Source organism: Antechinus flavipes, chromosome 5, assembly GCF_016432865.1.
Source record: "Antechinus flavipes isolate AdamAnt ecotype Samford, QLD, Australia chromosome 5, AdamAnt_v2, whole genome shotgun sequence".
In the NCBI taxonomy this organism is placed as follows: Eukaryota; Metazoa; Chordata; class Mammalia; order Dasyuromorphia; family Dasyuridae; genus Antechinus; species Antechinus flavipes.
Genome location: NC_067402.1, coordinates 152,947,150 through 152,965,862, shown reverse-complemented (window position 1 = coordinate 152,965,862; position 18,713 = coordinate 152,947,150). Strand labels below are relative to the sequence as shown.

At 32.0% G+C, this 18,713-nt stretch overlaps 1 protein-coding gene across 2 annotated transcripts in view; it reads left to right on the top strand.

Moving 5' to 3' along the window:
* HGF (hepatocyte growth factor) overlaps positions 1–18,713 on the top strand; it is a 105,960-nt gene that overhangs the window by 71,464 nt on the left and 15,783 nt on the right. For both annotated transcript variants that reach the window (XM_051961634.1, XM_051961633.1), the window contains exons 9-12: positions 1,919–2,046; positions 8,749–8,851; positions 11,356–11,489; positions 16,961–16,999. In XM_051961634.1, coding sequence (XP_051817594.1) covers positions 1,919–2,046; positions 8,749–8,851; positions 11,356–11,489; positions 16,961–16,999 — 404 coding nt within the window. The remainder of the gene's footprint in view (positions 1–1,918; positions 2,047–8,748; positions 8,852–11,355; positions 11,490–16,960; positions 17,000–18,713) is intronic.

Sequence of the window (18,713 nt, the reverse complement as noted above, 5' to 3'; positions counted from 1 at the left end):
TCTATACTTAAGTATAGAACTTTTCTGCTCTCCTAATTAAATTTCTGATAAAATAAAGAGAATAGTATGTTAAAAACGTTTTAAAGTAGCTGTCATGTGAAAGGTAACAGGGATACATTTTTTTAAAGGAATTTGCCAGTTGTGGAGGAGTCGTTACACAAAGTCCAGATATAATGGGCATTCTCTATTTATTATGATTCTTTAATTCTCCTGCTTACAGATGATGAATGATTTCATAGAGTTCTGAAACATTATAGGTTCTCATAAATGAGTTCCACTTAATTACCAGAAGTATTGAAAATATGGTCACTTCCATTCTAGAAGATAAAACCTAAACTTGATGAAAATATAGTTTAACTTTAAGTAAAGGTATATGGCTGTGTATCATGAAGAGAATCTAGAGATGGACCCTAAATTAGATTTAGAACTAGATAGACAGAAGAGAGGGAGCTGGATTACATTTCAGAAACTGTGAGGCATTTTTAATGATGCTAAGCTCCTCTTTGCTGTCAAAGCCCAATGTTAAGTGGTAATAATAGGAATAAGAATTTTTAAACTTCTACAATGTGCCAAGTGTTCTCTGATGCTCTTATAGTAACATATATTATCTCTTTTGAGTCTCAAAGCAATTCTGCAAAGGTCACTGATATTATGATTTACATTTTATAATTAAGGAAACTTGAAGTAGGTTATGTGACTTGTGTAAAGTCTCACAGCTAGTATGTATCCAAGGCCGTATTTGAACTTGTTCTTCCCGATTCTAGATCTGACATTATATTCATTTCACTACTTAACTGTCTCTAAATATCAATATTACAATATTTAAATACTAAAAGGGAATGTGAAGGTAATCTGATTCACTCCTTATCAGACCAAGAATCCCTTTATTTCTACAAATAACAGGAAACTATAATCTCAGAAGAATCAAAATTATAGGAGGCCCCAAGAGTAACAAAATGATACCTGGCAGACAAAACAGGCATATTGCCAAAAATGGCTTTGAATATGATATATGTGATATGAAAATGTCATTAAGAATATACATGACCAGAAAAGGTAGTAACCCAATCATAAAAGGAGAATTATAGTCAAAAGATATATAATATAGGTGCTATATTGACTTCCATTAATATTAACAAAAATTTAGAAGTCATTCATCCTATTGGGTAGTTCCTATGTATAGCTTTTATGGAGTGATATAGGAAAGATTCTAATACTTTTATATATCCATCAAAGTTTAAATATACACAAAGCAGTGGATGTAGAAATAAAAGACAGAATCTGTCTTCAAGGGGTTTACAGTTTCATGGGAGATTAAGACATACACATAAATTATAATGCAAATTAAATCATGATAAATGTATAGAAAAAGACAACAAAAATACATGTGGGTTGCAAAAAAAGGGAATTATAATTCCTCAGATAATCAGAATGGATTTATGGAAGAGATAGAACATGAACTGGGCTTTGAAGGAAGGAAGGCTATTGATATAGGTATGGAAAAAATCTCTTCTAACTATGGGGGGGAGTGCAGTTTGTAAAAATGTATAGAAGTTGAAAGTAAGAATTGTGTAAATCCAATTGCATATTTGTTAAATTTATTGAATTTTATTTATATTCCCATTTTAAAACATTTATAATAATTTCAAAAGTATTTACACACTCCAAATTCAATTCTTGTCATATTGCATCTTAAAATGTTTAAAGGAATAACATACCTTACCCATCAAAGCCATTATCACCCTTAATTATGGCCCTTCTTAGCTTAACATAAAGTAAAGATAAATTCGACACAAAATTGCATTTGTCTTTTAAAATATTACAAATGATATCTCAGGAATTCTGAGTTTTTAGAAGAATTAGAGTCCATGAACATGAAACTTTAAATTTACATTAACATGATTTTTTTTTCCCCTAGAGACCTAAGAGAAAATTACTGTCGAAATCCAGATGGGGCTGAATCACCCTGGTGTTTTACAACAGATCCAAACATTCGAATTGGCTATTGTTCCCAGATTCCAAAGTGTGATGTTTCAAATCAACAAGGTACAGAATCATTATACATTTTATGCATTATTCATTTTGTGTACTAAATTAGATAAGCGTTAATAAATTGAAGAGAAGATTAATGACAGGTGCTTCAATATATACATATAAAATTATTTACATGTTTGTCTATATTTTAAATTATATATATCATATATTTATTTCTTATATATTTATCATTTATCTATTCATCTGTAAGTGTCTTTCTATTTATTTGGAGCATGGCATAGTGCATAGAGGGACAGTTTAGAAGCCAGGAGTATTCTAGGTTCAAGTGCCTTAACGCAAAATGGTGGTATGATCTTAGGCAAGCCTCTTAATAATCTACATAATCTATGTAAGACTATAATTACAGAGAAGATACCAATTTGCATTGATAGAGGGGTTCCTCCCTTCTGTGACTTCTCTAAAGCAATGAATTCACAAATACTGTCTCTATTCCTATCTGTTTACAACTATCTGATCTTTATTTGTAAGGATAAATAGAGAAGTATTTCTTTCTATAGATAGCAACATAGACAAATTCGTGATAGTAAACTCATATCTGAATTGTTCATATAGCTAAAATCAGTTTATGTAAGTTACCTCAATGCTTTCTCTTTTTTTCTTTTATTATTTTAAATTTCGTTAATTTTATTTTTGCTTTGCAAAATATTTTCCCCTCTCTTATTTTCTCCTTCTACCTTTTCCCTCTTTCTTTATCCTATTCCCATTAATCTACATATCTTATCCCACTCCCATTAATATAAACATCCTGCTATACCTATACCTATCCAATACTATTCTTTTTTTAATCCTTTTCTCATTAATCTACACACTGTCTCATTGCCATTAACCTACACACTTCACTATAACCTATTTTATCCTTCCTCCGCCCCCCCTCTCTATATGTGTGTGTGTGTATACATACATATATATGTAATCTTATCTATTTAACCCATTCCTCATGTGAGTAGGTTTTTACAACCACCAGCCCTCCTCCCTCATCTAATGCTTCTGTTTCAATTCTCCCTCTGTATTTCACTCATATAGCATAATTACTATTTTTATCTTTTCCTAGACAGTTTTACTTTATAGAGTCAGAACATGCTCATCTCTGTCCCAACTTTCTTTTGAACTACTCAGTCATTGACATCAATCTTAGACATATGGTTCAGTTTCCACATATAAAATACAGTTTGTCCTTATTGAGAATCTTGAAATTAACCATTGATATTGGCTGTTATATGTTAATTTTTTTTTTGGTTGAGATAAAATCTCAAAAATCTGTGAGTTCACCAAAGCTCCATTTTCCATTCAATATTATGTTTAATTTTTGCTAGATGTGATATTTTTAGGAACAGAACTAGTTCTTTTGATTGATGATATGTAATATTCAGGGGCTGCAATCTTTTATTGTAGCTGCTGATAAATCCTATACAATTCTAATTGTACTTCTAGCATACTTGAATTTTTTCTTTTGGTTTCTTGTAAAATTTTCTCTTTGATCTGAGGGGTTTCAAAATTTATCAATAATGTTCCTATGTGTTTACCTTGTAAGATCTCTTTGAAGTGGTGATGGATGAATTTTTTTTTCTATTTTCTCTTTCATTTCTTATTCTATCTCTTCAGATGAATTCTCTTTGATTATTTCTTATAATATTGTGTCAAGGTTCTTTTTTTGTCACAGCTATCAATTATTCCGATTATTCTTATTTTTTTCTTGATCTGTTATCCAAACTTGTTTTTTTATAAGATGTTTTACATTCTCTTTTAATTTTTCATTTTTTAAATATTTTGTTTTGTTATTTTTTATAGCTTCACTGGCTTCCCCTTGCCCAATTTTAATTTTCAAATAATTATTTTCTTCAAAACTCTGGATCTCCTTTTCTGTTTTTTCTTGAATGGTACTTCTAATTTTTTTAAAAGTTTTTCCTCAGTTCTTTCATTTGATTTTTAAAGTCTTTTTTGAGTTCTTCTATAAATTATTTCTGGGCAGGTAGTCATTTAACATTACTCTTTGGAGTAGAAGATATATATATTTTTAAAAATTTCATTGTCTTCTTTTAAAGATGAACCCTGGTTTTCTCTATTCTTCTAGTAAGTTTCTATAGTTGAGTTCCTTCTACTTGCCCCCCCTCCTTTTTTTTTTTTTTTCCTTTTAAAGAGAGCTTATTAGTGTAAGTGGTAGGGAGTAAGGTGGAGATAGTGTTTCTGGCTTCGCTTCAGCTTTCCCCTCTGACATGAAACCCCAGAACAAAACTATACCCTCTTGCAAGTATCCATAGTCATTAGGTTCCCTGCCCCATTGCTTCTGCACTTACAAAGTTTACTGGTTTCTTCTCATCCAGAGTCAGGTCTCTGCAGCACAGCTAGGCCTGGCATTCTTACTCTGCAGAGGTTTCCTCAATCCCCTCGCAGTCTCAGATCCTGGATTCCCCACACAGTCTGGGAGGTGAAAGTTTCCATAGATCTCTGATAAGTCTACCATATTGGTGGGAGAAATCTGGAGAGCTTGGACTTTAATGACCTACTTCACCATCTTCCCAAGATCCTTGGTCTCTTCCCATATGAGACTTACATTTCTATTAGGCTACTTTAGGGCACATGTCCAGTGTATTTAATTCAGCTTGACCAATATATCTTTGAAGCCTACTATTTTCAAAGCATGGTAGTAGGCACTAGGAATACAAAGAGAAGAATGACAGCCATTGCTTTTACTAACTCTTTTTTTTAACTACTTTCACCATCTTATCAGTGCCATTAGTCATTAATAACAAAGAAAGAAGGTTGTGACTGGGAAAGCAGTTGAATCTCCAGTCAGTTTTTACTATTCTTTAGATATTCTTGTAATGGTCAAAACAAGAAGTTGAAACAAATTATTTTAAAAAAAGATTTGGTAACTTCTGTGTTTTCTATCAACAATATTCACAAAAAATGATTTTGAAAATGGGGTTAGTGTTGGGTTGGAGTGAAATTATTATGGATTTGCATTAAATTGCTTTAAGGCATATATGCAGTGTATTCAATTCAATTTGACCAGCATTAATAAGTCTTTACTGTTCTCCAGGCACTGTGCTTGGTACTGGAAATACAAAGAGATAAATGATTTTTCTTTTAGGTAGTTTATAGTGCAAAGAGATAAGCCAGAGGGATTATTACCTGATGCCCATGAATACATAAGCTATAAGAAAGAAAGAAAGTGATGAGGGCCAATTAGAAAATGCTGTAAGAGATCTGCTGAGGCAGCACTCACTTCCTGAAAGAGGTATTTCTTCTGAATTAGATACTGAAGAAGGAAAGAACATTAGTGGAGACAGAAGTCTGGAATTAGAGAAAAAGCCTAACTTGTGTGTGAAAGTGATATGAGCAAGGTCTCAGAACAGGTCAATAAAGAGAAGAAAAGGATATAGAAAGAATTCTTTTGGCTAGAATGCAAAATACTTGAAAGCAAGTGAAAAGGTAAAATTAGCCAAAATGTTAGAACTAGATGGTGAAGAACCAGGAGTATAAAATTTCATTGCTAGATAATTGATAGCCATTGAAAAGTTTTTATTAGCTCTATTATTTATTAGCCACAAAAGTTTTTATTAGCTCTAAGATGACAATAAAAGTATATACAGAAAATTTATTACTCAGGTACTGATGGAATACCGAGATGATAGAATGGAAACAAGACCAATTAGAACACTATTGTAATAATGTAGTTGAGTAAGGAGGAGGACCTGAACTAGCATGGTTTTAGTGTGGAATGTCGAGAAGATAGAAACAATAGGACTTAGTAACAGATTGATTTAATGGGCTAAGGGAGAAAGAAAAGCAAAAAGGTGATTCAAAGGTTATGCACCAGAGAAACTGGGATACCAGGAGGATTGAGTATCATTAATTGAGATAAAGTTAGTAGGAAGGGCAGTTTTGAATGGGAGTTGATAAGTTCACTTTGAGGCATGTTGAGTTTGAATTCTTCAATGAAATGTTTCAGGTGAAAGCCTTCAACAGGCAATTTAAAGCATGAATTACTTTCCATCAGCATTCATCTTATATGATCTATTTTATATATCTATCACTTCCTTGACTATATGCTTTTACTCTATCTCCTGTGCTTGGTAGATAGTGAGTACTTAATAGATGCTTGCTGACTCATTAAATGAAAAAAATTGATTGGAATTCTAGGAAGAAGTTGAGAAAGGAAATAGATTTAGAGATTAACATCTGTATGGAAGTACTAGAGACATATTTTCTCCTTATCATTATTGGGCTTTACATTTTATTAAAATATGAAATTATGTGTGTGTGCGTGTGTGTGTGTGTGTGTGTATCATCACATATAAAAAGATTTTGACTCAATATCGAGATTCTTTATTTTTGAATTATTTGGAATATCACCAACTAAGAACTGTACAAAAACCTTATTTTTAGCTCAAGAATGTTTCAACAGTAGCAAAACAGTTTTCTGGTAGGAAAAACGCATTTATTTTCCAAGTTTCTATCACATTGATGGGGAATTTTCATAAAAAGCTTCATGAATCAGTGAATCAAGTTCACACACTTAAACATTCTTAGTAGTTCTCTGTAGGGGAAAAGTAGAGGAGAAAGAAAACCTTTGGGACTAACTACAAAGTTTAGAAATGCTTATCTCTATATAAATATAATCACTATCAAATTTCAATTAAATTATATTGGTATAACAAAATAAGTTGACATCTCTGATTTTTTTAAAAATCATAGTATGTTCTAAACTTAGCAGAGACCAATTTTATAGATTTTGAGTCTACACCATGGGTAATGATAGTTCATTTTCAAATTATAAATGTAAGACACTGTAAGATCATCTTAATTCAATATTAGATTATTTTTTATATATTCAGTTAATTTAAATAATATATTTAAGAAACTATTTTAATAATACTGTCAAATATAATTTCCAATTAAACTTTAGTTAATGAAACCTAATTTCCCAAAACAATCATATATGTAATTTTTTTTCTTATATTGAATGTTTAAGCAAAATGTATGGACTATTAGATGTGGCACAAAGATATATTCTTTGTGGCACATATAGTTCTACATATTGTTATTTATAAGTTAATTATCCAAGAAAGACTTTAAGAAAAACAGAAAAGCATATTAAAGACAGATGACTTTATAGAAAATATTATATTCAATAAATACTTATTAATATTGCATACAAAGCTCTGTTTTAGATGTTGGAGATAGAAAAAAAATAGTTTTTGCCTTTATTTTACACTGAAGGCAGGATTGATACATAGACAAGTACACAGGCAATTAAATATAAGACAAAAGATAAATTTCAGGTGACTCGGTGGATAGAGTAGTGGTCTGACAAGTTCAAATCTGACCTCAAATATTGTCTGTGTCATCCTGGGCAGGGCACTTAGCTATCATTTGCCTCAGTTTTGCCAAATGTAAAATGGACATAATTGTACCTCCCAAGGTTGTTGTGACATTAAAATGAGTTATTTGTGAAGCACTTTGCATAGTGACTGTCATAGAGTAGACACTATACAAATATCGGCTATGACTATTATTCAAATTATCAGCCAATTTGTTTTAAGAAGTTAATTGGGCTCAATTACTGTGATAGGTAAAGTATGAGATAAAAAGATATAGAAGGCATATTCCCTACCCCCAGAGCACTTTAAATATAATTGTTGATATGTACATATAAAAAGCTCACTTTAATAAATGGCATTAAGATAAATGCCCAGACAAATATTGAAGTTAAGCATGGTATTCACTTGACTAAAACTAAACATGTTAGAGAAATGCCTGAGAACATTCTAGAATTATTAGCATCAAAAGAAATATTCAAGATAAAATAGATCAGAGGTTGTTAACCTCTGATTCAGGAAAGAAAGCAGTGGATAAGGAAAGGATGAAAATTTAGGAGAGAATGCTTGAAGAGGACATCCCCAGATGTTCAACTCCTACCTCAGGTATATAAAATACAATTTGTGGGGATGAAGGGGGTTTAATGTCTATGTCTGTGAAGTTGGATAGGAAATTTTATATCTATCTATATCCATATCTATTTATCTTTCTATCTGTCTGTCGTTATGTCTATTCATACATACACACACATATATAAAACATTAATTAAATTTATATTTAATTTAATTTTAAACATTAATTATACATTACATTTTCCTTCAATTATGTTTTTCCCCCTTAAGAACATTCATCTGAAAAGGAGCATATAAGTATCACCAGAAAGCCAAACATACACATAAAAGTTTAAGAATTGATGATTTAGCCCCAAATGAGCTACCCAAGTTTGCCCAAAGAATTAATGATATTGACGAGAGCCCTGTCTAGGTTCCTTGTCAAGTGCTCTTATTACTATAGGCTTTTCCAATTCTCAAAAGAATTACATTAAAAATTAATACTACATACATTTATTTTTTTATTGCTGCAGTGGTTCTTAATATTTCTTATTTATTTTTAATATAGAAAATTGGTGAACTTGTTTAAGTTGTCAATTTAGCTTAAAAAATAAGTGTCATATAATTGGTCCAGATTAAAGGACTTGGGCTTTGAGTAGGAATTTTGTATTCTGAATCATTTATATTGTTAATAGTTTGTTTTTTAAAAAAGTTTTTATTGCATTTTGTTGCTTTTAAAGAAATAATTATCCTTACATTCTCCCATACATTTCTTCAATGATTATCTCCCTCAACTTTCATTTTATTTTTTAAAAACTAGACTGTTATCGTGGAAATGGCAAGAATTATATGGGAAATTTGTCCAAAACAAGATCTGGGCTGACTTGTTCCATGTGGGACAAGAATATGGAAGACTTACACCGGTGAGTAAATTTTATTTATGGAGTAATCAACATATGGTAATAGCATAAGTATGGATTATATATATATATAGTATGTAAATGATTCTTTATTTGGAAATATGAGAAGTACAAATTTCAAGGCAATGTGCTATAGGGAAAAGGGGGCTGTGTTTGGAGGGGTTACGTAGATGACTGACAACTAACTTCCCACTGTCAAGAAAATTAGCAAATGTCATCCCTGGGGAGGTAAGACAGAGACTATACATAAAAATACCATGTGATAAGAACCTCAGGAATAGGAGGAGAAGGAACATGATTTTGACAGAAATTTGGGATTTAAAATTTGGAGTAGTCATTTCACTACTTATTACATGCCAGGTACTGTTTTAGATACTGAAGATAAAAGGATAAAAATGAAAATAGAGACTGTTTTCAGTAGTTTACATTCTAGAGTACAAGAGAAGGCTGAAGAAATGCTAACAACTGGTGGTGATGGTGGGGGGGGGTCAGGAAAGGTCTCATGTAGGAGCTGGCACTTTAGTGCAGTCTTTAATGTAGTTAGATATTCTAAGAGATGGAATTGAGAAGGGAAAGGGCTCCTGGCATTGGAAAACCTGTATAGAGGAATGAAGAAATCCTAGATTAAAGAGCAGAAATTAAAACATTTTGCCTGGAACATAGAGTAAATTAGGGTGGTTGATGTGAATTTGGTCTGGAAATATAGGTTGAAGCCAGACTGTAAAACTTTAAATGCAAAACAAAGCACTTTGTATTTTACAGGCAATTTTGGTGGTAGTTGTGATGGTATTCAGTTGTTCAGTGGTGTCTAACACTCTCTAACTCCTTGTGGGATTTTCTTTGCAAAGATACTGGTGTAGTTTGCCATTCCCTTCTTCAATTCATTTTACAGATGAGGAAACTGAGGCAAACAGGGCTTAGTGTCTTGCCCAGGGTCACACAAGTGTCTGAGGACAGCATTCTGCCCACTGCATTATGTGGCTGCCCAACTCTAAAGACAACAGAACCATTAAAACTTTTAGGGCAGGGAGAGATATAATCTTTACCTACCTTGTCACTTGGCTGTCTCCATTGATTGGAGTACTCTCCTTCCTCACTTTCACATCCTGGAATCCTCCAAGACTCAGTTCAAATACTTCCTTCTTCAGGAGGCTCTTCTTCCATTCTCCCTTACTTCACTGCTAGTGCCTTTTCTTTGAGATTAATTTTTTTTTTGCACTGTCTTTGTCTTGTATACAGATTTTTTTTAATATTGTTTCTTCCATTAGAATGAGTGCTTCTTGAGAACAGTGACTTTTTTTTCTTTTATTGTATTCCTAGCACTTAGCATTATATCTAACACATATTAAGTGCATAATTAAAGTTTTACTAACTGACTTAAAATTATTAGTTGGCAGCATGATGAAAATGCATTGGAAGTGAGAGAGATTGGTAAGATCAATTAGGAAACTATTTCACCAAGCTAGATGAAATATAAGAAGGGCCTGAATCAATATGACAGACACATTGATCCTTTCCTTCCTTCACTGATGACCTTAAAGAGATTAGTTGCAGTGGAATTAAGAAATACATGCAGGGTGATAAAGTAGAGATAGTGTTGGTAGATTTTTATTTTAGGTATTTGGAAAAAGGTGGATTTACAGGATGCATTCAGGGTTACTAGGATTCAGTGCAAGTTTTAAAGGTGGGGAAGATAATGGATATGTTTATACATAACAGGGAAGAAAGCAGTAGATAAGGAAAGGATGAAAATTTAGGAGAGAGAGAATGCTTGAAAGAGGCACACTATTACTTTCTCAATAATGGCCTTAAATTGAAAACATCATTAGCTATGTCTAATAAAATACATATATAAAAATTTCATTCAAATAATACTTTGCAGTAGATCTTCTCACACTTCTTAGTAATATTGTATCTCATGAACATGACGATTTCAAATTAATTAAGGGTTTGCATGAAGATTATTTTCCATTTTTATTATATCATTTACTTTTTGTAATCTGATTTCCTTTGGATTGCTTCTCAGTTTCCATTATTACTTAAACTCATATCCTTTTGATAACTGCAAATGATGCAAAATCTACAAACATTTGACTAGATACAGATAACCATATATTTATATATGAATTTAGATATAAAATATATTTTTCTTTGTCTTTGAAGACTTCTGAATTTTGAATGCTTTCATCCTCTTCACGTCAGAGCAGTGGCTATAAAACAGATAGCAAAATAAAGTTGCATATCCTAGTTTTTATATTTCTAACTAAAATATTTCTATTTGCCAGAAAAGGATTCCAGCAGTATAAAATAAAAAGTATGTGAATCATTTATATCCCTAATTTAAGATGGAAGTTTCTAAAGAAAGGATTCATTGAAACATACATGAACTTTTACATAAGTGGTAAAAGTTTAAGATCTATAATGCAAGCTATGGACTCTTTTTTTTGGTAATATTTTGTTTTGTTGTAGTGAACAGCTTATGATGTTTGTAACATGTTTTTATACAGACATACTTTTTGGGAACCAGATGCTAGTAAACTGAATAAGAATTACTGCCGTAATCCTGATGATGATGCTCATGGGCCATGGTGTTACACAGGCAATTTGCTAGTTCCTTGGGATTACTGCCCAATCTCTCGCTGTAAGTATGCTTGCTTCTAATCTTTTCTAGTACAAAATTTTAATTATACTGTGTCTATTGTAGTAATATTTAGAGATATAATTTCTTCACATGATCTGCCTCTGTTCTATTGCTTTACCACTGTGTTGCAGAAGTAGAAAGGTGATTGTATAGATCTGGTATTCATTTTGGAGTTCACTAATTTCTATAGCACAAAAAGTCATCAAAAAGTGGCCAGGCTACCAATGCATACTTAATTTAGTTGGTCATTGGAAAATAGTATCTTGCTAGGAACATATCTGAAAACTTTTCATCTTGATAGAACTTTCCAGGATAGCTAGATGGTGCTGTGAATAGAATGCTGGAACTGGAGTCAAAAAGACTCATCTTCCCAAGTTCAGGTGATCCTGAGCAAGTCACTTACTCCTGTTTGTCTCAGTTCCTCATCTGGAAAACAGGGTTGGAGAAAGAAATGACGAATCATTCCAGTATCTTTGCAAAGAAAAGTCTAAATGAGGTGATGAAGAGTCAGACATTAAGGAATAAACAACAGCAATAGATGTTTCCAGAGCTTGGGATGGCTTTTACCAATGTATTGTCATTTTTATGCCCTAAGGACTTTTAATGATACTGTGGAATTTTACAATTCAGGCAGCTATGGATAGGTGGCAATTTGAACTGTTAAAGAGCTATACACATGGATGAGATCCCAGAGTTCAGTAGAATTAATTTTAAGTGTCTACTATTTGCTGGGTTTTGTGCTAAGTGCTAGGGAGACAAAGGAAAGCCAGATGCATTTTAAATAACCCAATAAAAATGTCCTACATTTCATTACCTTAAAAATGAAAGGATACTTAAATAAACAAACAAAAAACAGATCTCATGAGCTTTAGGTTTGTGAGCTGTGTTTTAAAAGTAATTCTAAAGAAAATTAAAATGATTTGTGAATCTGATAACCCATTTTTTAATAGCGTATCTTTCATAAATTATACCTTCAAGAATCAGCTGGTTGTTGAATAAAGTATCTTATGTTTGAAAAAAGCATCAAAATTCTGTATATCTCTATTAAGTAACATACATACATATATATACATATATGTGTGTGTGTATATATATATATATATATGGCTTTCTAATGAAATTTGCTGATTTAGAACCAGAACTTGTTTCTCTCTCTCTCTTTTGTTCTACGTTTGTTCTGATACATCTCTCCATTTCCCTGTCCTTATTCTGATTTTTTATTTTTTCCTTCCATTTGTGATGTAAATATAATGTCTATGTAATAATACAGTGCAGCTAGGTGGCAATAGTGAATAGAGTCCCACATCTGGAATAGGGAAGACTTAAGTTCAAATCTGGACTCAAATATTTATCTCAGGCAAGTCTTTTTACCAAGAAAACTTCCAATGAAGTCCCGAAAAACCAGACATGACTGAAAACATTTCAAGTCTATCAACAATAAAATTATAATACAGACTTCTACAACTATGGAAGAGGTACTCTCATGGATACAAATGGTACAGGCACACTGTGATATACCACTGCCTCTTAATCTCATAGACCCTTTCTAAGTGAAAGGCAGAATGCCAGATCTTTGTATAAGACATTTATGCTTTATAGATATTGTTGCCACTTGTGGGGACCATCCTCCTCTTTGTTTTTTTTTATCCCTTGGAGGATTTTGTACTTCTTCATTGTAAAACATACAACAAATCATCATAAAATAAAGCCTATGTGTGTCATGGAAAAGAGTTTTTTTTTTTTTTTTTTTTTTTTAAGACAGGAAAAAAAAATCTTCCCAATTAGAATAATATTTAAGTATCTTTTATTATATTTTCTTGCTTGTTGTACCCTGGGCAGTTCTCTACTTTGCCCATACTTTGTATCACCTCTGTCTTAATAGAAAGAATGATTTCATTGTTATAGGGAATTAACAAATAAGCTAACTTTCTGCTAGTTCAGATCAGTATTCTTTTTTGCAACATATAGAGTTAGATAATTGCTTAAAGCAATGAGAGATGTAATGACTGTATACATAAGGTAATACTGCCAGAATGTATGTCAAATACAGGATTGGAACCCAAGTTTTCTTGGTTCTGGGGTGAACTGTCAGTCCAGCAACATCAAACCTGCTTTGCTTGGCATTATCTCTGTTTGACTGCAGTGAATTAGGAAGCCTTTCCTTTATTGATTCAGTCATAGCAAAAGAAGAAGGTAGTTTAGTCAATAGTGTCCTGTACTCTCAGGAAAACCTGAATTTGCCTCAAAATGCCTGTTTGCTTCAGTTTTCTTGAACATAAAATGAAAATAATAATAGTACTTTGCTCCCAGATTTGACATGAGAAATTAAAATGAGATTATATGAAAAAAAATCATCAAATGTGTTAATTAAGAGATCTCTGGTAACACTATAGAGAACCATATCAGTTGAGTAATGAGGTTGAAAACCAGAGTATAAAAGTGACAATAATTTATATAGCAATTATATGTAGAACTTTAAGGTTTACAAAATAAACTTTATTTATTATAACAGCCCAGAAGTTTTAGATTAATTTCCAAGCAACAGTTTATAGAAATCTTCAGCAAACTAAAATATGTCTGTGTGCATAAATCAATGGCCAGATGAATGAATAAACATACAGTATGAGATATCTTGATATTCAATGAAGACGAAGTCTACAAAGTATAGTTGACAAATCTCACTATTTCTTCCTCTAAATCACTTCTCACATCTGACCTATTCTCCTTACTGATACTTTGATTCATGCTTTCATCATCTCTTGTTTAGACTATTCCAGTGATTTCTTAGTTGTTCTCTCTGCTTTACCTCTTCCCTTTTTTCACACATTTGCCACAAAGATACTAAAATTAATTTCCTTAAGTACAAATCTGACCGTGTTGCTCCTTTGAATGATAAAAAAAAGTCTTTTGCCTCTGGGATAAAATAAAAATGTGTCTCTTTGGATTTTAAATCACTTCAAAACCTAGCCTCAATCTATTTTTTCTAGGCTCACTATCCATTACTCCCCTTCATACCTTCTATAATCAAGACAAACTTTTTATTTGAATTCTCTGTGGTCTTCACATCTGGGTCCTCTACCTCCCATATACATACCTTGACATTGGCAATTTTCTATACTTTGAATGTACTTTGGATCCATCTCTTGTGGAATCCCTTTCTCCCTTCAATATGCAGTTGAAGTATCAGCTCCTATATGAAGCATTTTCAGCTTTTTTCCATCTACTTTCTCTCAATCCCTTTTTATTTGTTCTGTATACATTAATTTTGTATATATTTGCACATGTACATGTTTTCTCTTCAAAAGAATGTAAAATCGTTGGGAGTAGGGACTATTTCACTTTTTGTATTGATTCCCAGCACCTAAAATAATTCAGATGTTCAATAAATGTGAGTGAAGTGATTGATATACAAGGTAACACTGACAGAATGTATGTCAGATACAGGATTGGAACTCACGTTTTCTTGATTCTGAGGTGACCTTTCAGTCCCTGCTTTGCTTGGCACTACTTTTATTTGGCTGCAGTTAATTAGGAAGCCGTTCTTTTAGCTGATTTGGTCATAGCAAAAGAAGAAGCTAAGTTTAAATATTTGAATTACTGGCTTAGATTTTGCTTTGCCATTTTGGAAATCATTATATGTCTGTGTATAGACATATATTGATTTCCATGCATACTTTGTGTGTTTTATATATGTGTATCTATATCTGTATCTATTTATAAAATCCTTATCATTAAGAAAGGTTTTGCTTATGATATATTTTGATAGTCTTTCTTCTCTTTAAGAAAAGCAGCCTAATGCTTAATAACACAAAAGTTATTTTTCCAAGAGAAAAAGAGCAAGAAGGAAAAAAAAAGTAACTTATTTAAGGCTTCTTTTCACATTATGAAATATTGTTTCCAACACCAATAAAGAACCACAGGCCTTGCAAATCACACCTTCTTCACAGGATGCTAGCAGGAGGATTCTGTTGTCTTGCAGCCTTTCACATCAAAGCAACCAAGGGAGCACAAAGCTATTCATTTTAAAAATTGCATGTAATTGACTTGGGCGGAGAAACCAATAACCTTGATGTTTTAATTTCCCTAGCCTGCACCTCTCCCAATTTGTAGACCTCCTATCCATACCAACTAATAAGCTGTCAACAGCTAACTCAAAGACAAAATCCACTTCAAAATAAGCTAAAGGAAAACTAGATGGGGGTAGGGAGGGAGAATGATGAAATTCATATTCCTATTTTTTTTTTTTTTACCAATCTTTCCTCTAAGTTTCTAAATTAAATATTAGAAAATAAGTCTTTTATATGAACTAATCACCTAGAAATACCTAAAAACATATAACTGTCAAATTTGCATCTCTGAAAAAGAAATCCTTATGTTTCTTCCCCTTACCCTCCATCCATTGCTAATTTTTTTTTTTTTTTTGAGTTCAAGACAATTTCAGGGATTAACAGCCAGCTACTGTTAATTGTGCCTGACTGCACTATAGGCCATCAATTCCAAACAGCTAGTCATTTAGCTCCAGGAAATGCCTTTTGCCTCATTCATTATTGCTTAATTATTCCCTATCCCAAGCATCTTCCTGGCCTGTCGCTATTGGTGTATTTAACCCCTGGCAGGGGGGTTGTGAAAAGTAGTGTCTTTTGAAATTGAAATGAATGTTTTATGCATCTACCAAAGAAATCACCACCCTTAACTTCTCACCATTTTGTAATACTGAAACATGAAATAGAATCTTGAATTTCCATTCAGCTATAAAATAGCCACTACGTTATTAGTTCAGATTCAGAATTTGGATTTTCTTAGATACATACATATGATATATTCATTTCCTATAGTTCTGTACCTTTGTGCAGTATTAGTTCAGAGTAGTTCAGTGTTATCTATAATTTTCCTCAAGGATAACTTAGTCCTACTAAAGATCATATATTTCCCATTACTGGACATTTTTGTCAATTCAATAGAAATTAATAGTTATTTAATTTTAATAATGTAATTGAAAATGCTGTAAATTCGTTCTCCAACTGACATAAAAACCGAAACGTAGTAGGTTACTAAAAAGTGATATTAAAAAAAAAGATGAAAGCAGATATATTATCATTGCACAGCAATCTAATTTCTTCCAATATAACAATAATTACTTTGAACAATTCTGATGTCTTTGGGAGGTATTATATATACACAAATATATCTTGCCTGCTAAATGTATGTATTTATATATAATATATGCATGTATATATGTATTTCTCTGTGTGTATATATAAAGGGGGAGGGAGAAAGGAAGGGATACAAGAGGGAAGGATTTGAGAAAGATAGAAAAAGGAGGGAAGGAGAAAGGAAAGAAAGGAGAGAGGATAACAGCAATATGCAAAGTAATTTGAAATATTTTGTTTCCTTTACTTAGATACTTATTTTAGGACTTTTTTCAGGTATTTTTTAAAATCAATTTTAAAATATTTTGTTTGCTTTTTCAGGTGAAGGTGATACTACACCCACAATAGTCAATTTAGACCGTAAGTAAACTTCATATGTGTTTGTTTCCTCCTAAGAATTTTATTATTATTAAATAGTTGAATTTTTTTAATTTTATGAAATGTACTTATTAATTTTATTGGAGGGTTTTTATATGTGTATGTAAAGGAAAGAGAAAGAAAAGCTGGGAAAATATTGATATATACTATTATTTGATTTTAGATACATGTTTTGTATTTTAATTAGAATGAATACTAAAGTGAATATCAATTTAAAGAGGGGCAGCATCTGTCTTGGCTGATATTATTCATATAAACAATGCAATTAACATAACATGCTTGACATAATAGCCATTTAATATATTTTTGAGCTGATTTAGCTGTTAGTGTACTGAACTTATAGAAATTTGATTTTATGGAGGCATGAGAAAAATAATTTTAAAATTGTTTCCGTTTTTCCTTTATATTCAAAATATTATCCTTATCTATTTCTCACTTTATTTGAGATTATTTAAGTAATTTTAAAAGGCTCTACTAAGCACCAAACTCATCTAAGCTAACTGAAGGCTTTTACATTTTTACAGCTTTCTTAGGTTTAAGGAGGTAAAGAATTTTTTTTCAATTTCACAAATCAAGTGAGCCATGCCAAAGTACATGGGAAAATAACATAAATACTTTGTCATTGGAGATGTATGAAAAACATAAAAACAACAATGAATACAGAGGTCAACTATGAAAAATAGAGGCTGAAATAAAATGCTAATTTGCTTTAAGACCTCATAATTGCTTATGAATATAGATTGCAAGCTCCTTGAGAGCAGGGATTATCTTTTTCTTCTTTTGGTATCCCTAGCATTTAGCACTGTGCTTTTGATACACATAGTAGTCAGTTTTAAAATGTTTATTGAATTGAATTTTTGCCTAGTCACCTTAGAAAAAAGTCTTAGTGCTGAAATGGATCTCACACATTATCTAATGTTACATTATGAGAATTAACCACATTAATGAACCTTTAGTCTTTTGTTTTCATAGATGAAACATTCTGTTTCACTCTTCAGAATTATTACCTTATTATGAGAATTATGTTCTTCATCTTATAAAAGAGATGGCATTCTTTTCAGAGTTATCTTTGTTGGGCTCCAAGATACTGACTCACTACTGAATAAAATTTAATTCTCTCCAATGTAAATTCCCTCAGATGTTTAAAGATAGAAAGCATACTTCTCTTAATTTTTTTTTTCCTCTTAAGCAGGATAAAATGCCCAGTTCCTTTAAGCAGTCATCAAATGATAGTGTTTCAAGTCTCTTTATCATCTTTGTCCCTTTCCTGTGAAATGTTTCATTTTGTTGCTGTCATTCTTAATGTATGGTGCCCCAGATTGAATACAGTGCTTCAGTAATCTACCTCTGGAATAAAGCAAATTAAAAAACAATCCCTCAAAGATAGTTATTTTGCTATGTTCAGTCATTCAGTTGTGTCCAACTCTTCATGACCTCATGCCAGGGCTTTTTATCATCTACAATCCCTTGAGGTCTGTCCAAGTTCATGTTCAATATTTCCATGACACTATCCATCCATCTCATCTTCTCCTGTCTTCTTTTCTTTTTGTCTTCAATCTTTCGCAACATCAAGGTCTTTCCCCAAAAGTCCATGTTCTCTTTATATGGCTGAAGTAGTTAAGCTTCATCTTCAATATTTGACCTTCCAGTGAATAGCATGAATTAATTTCTTTAAGATCAATTTATTTGATCTCCT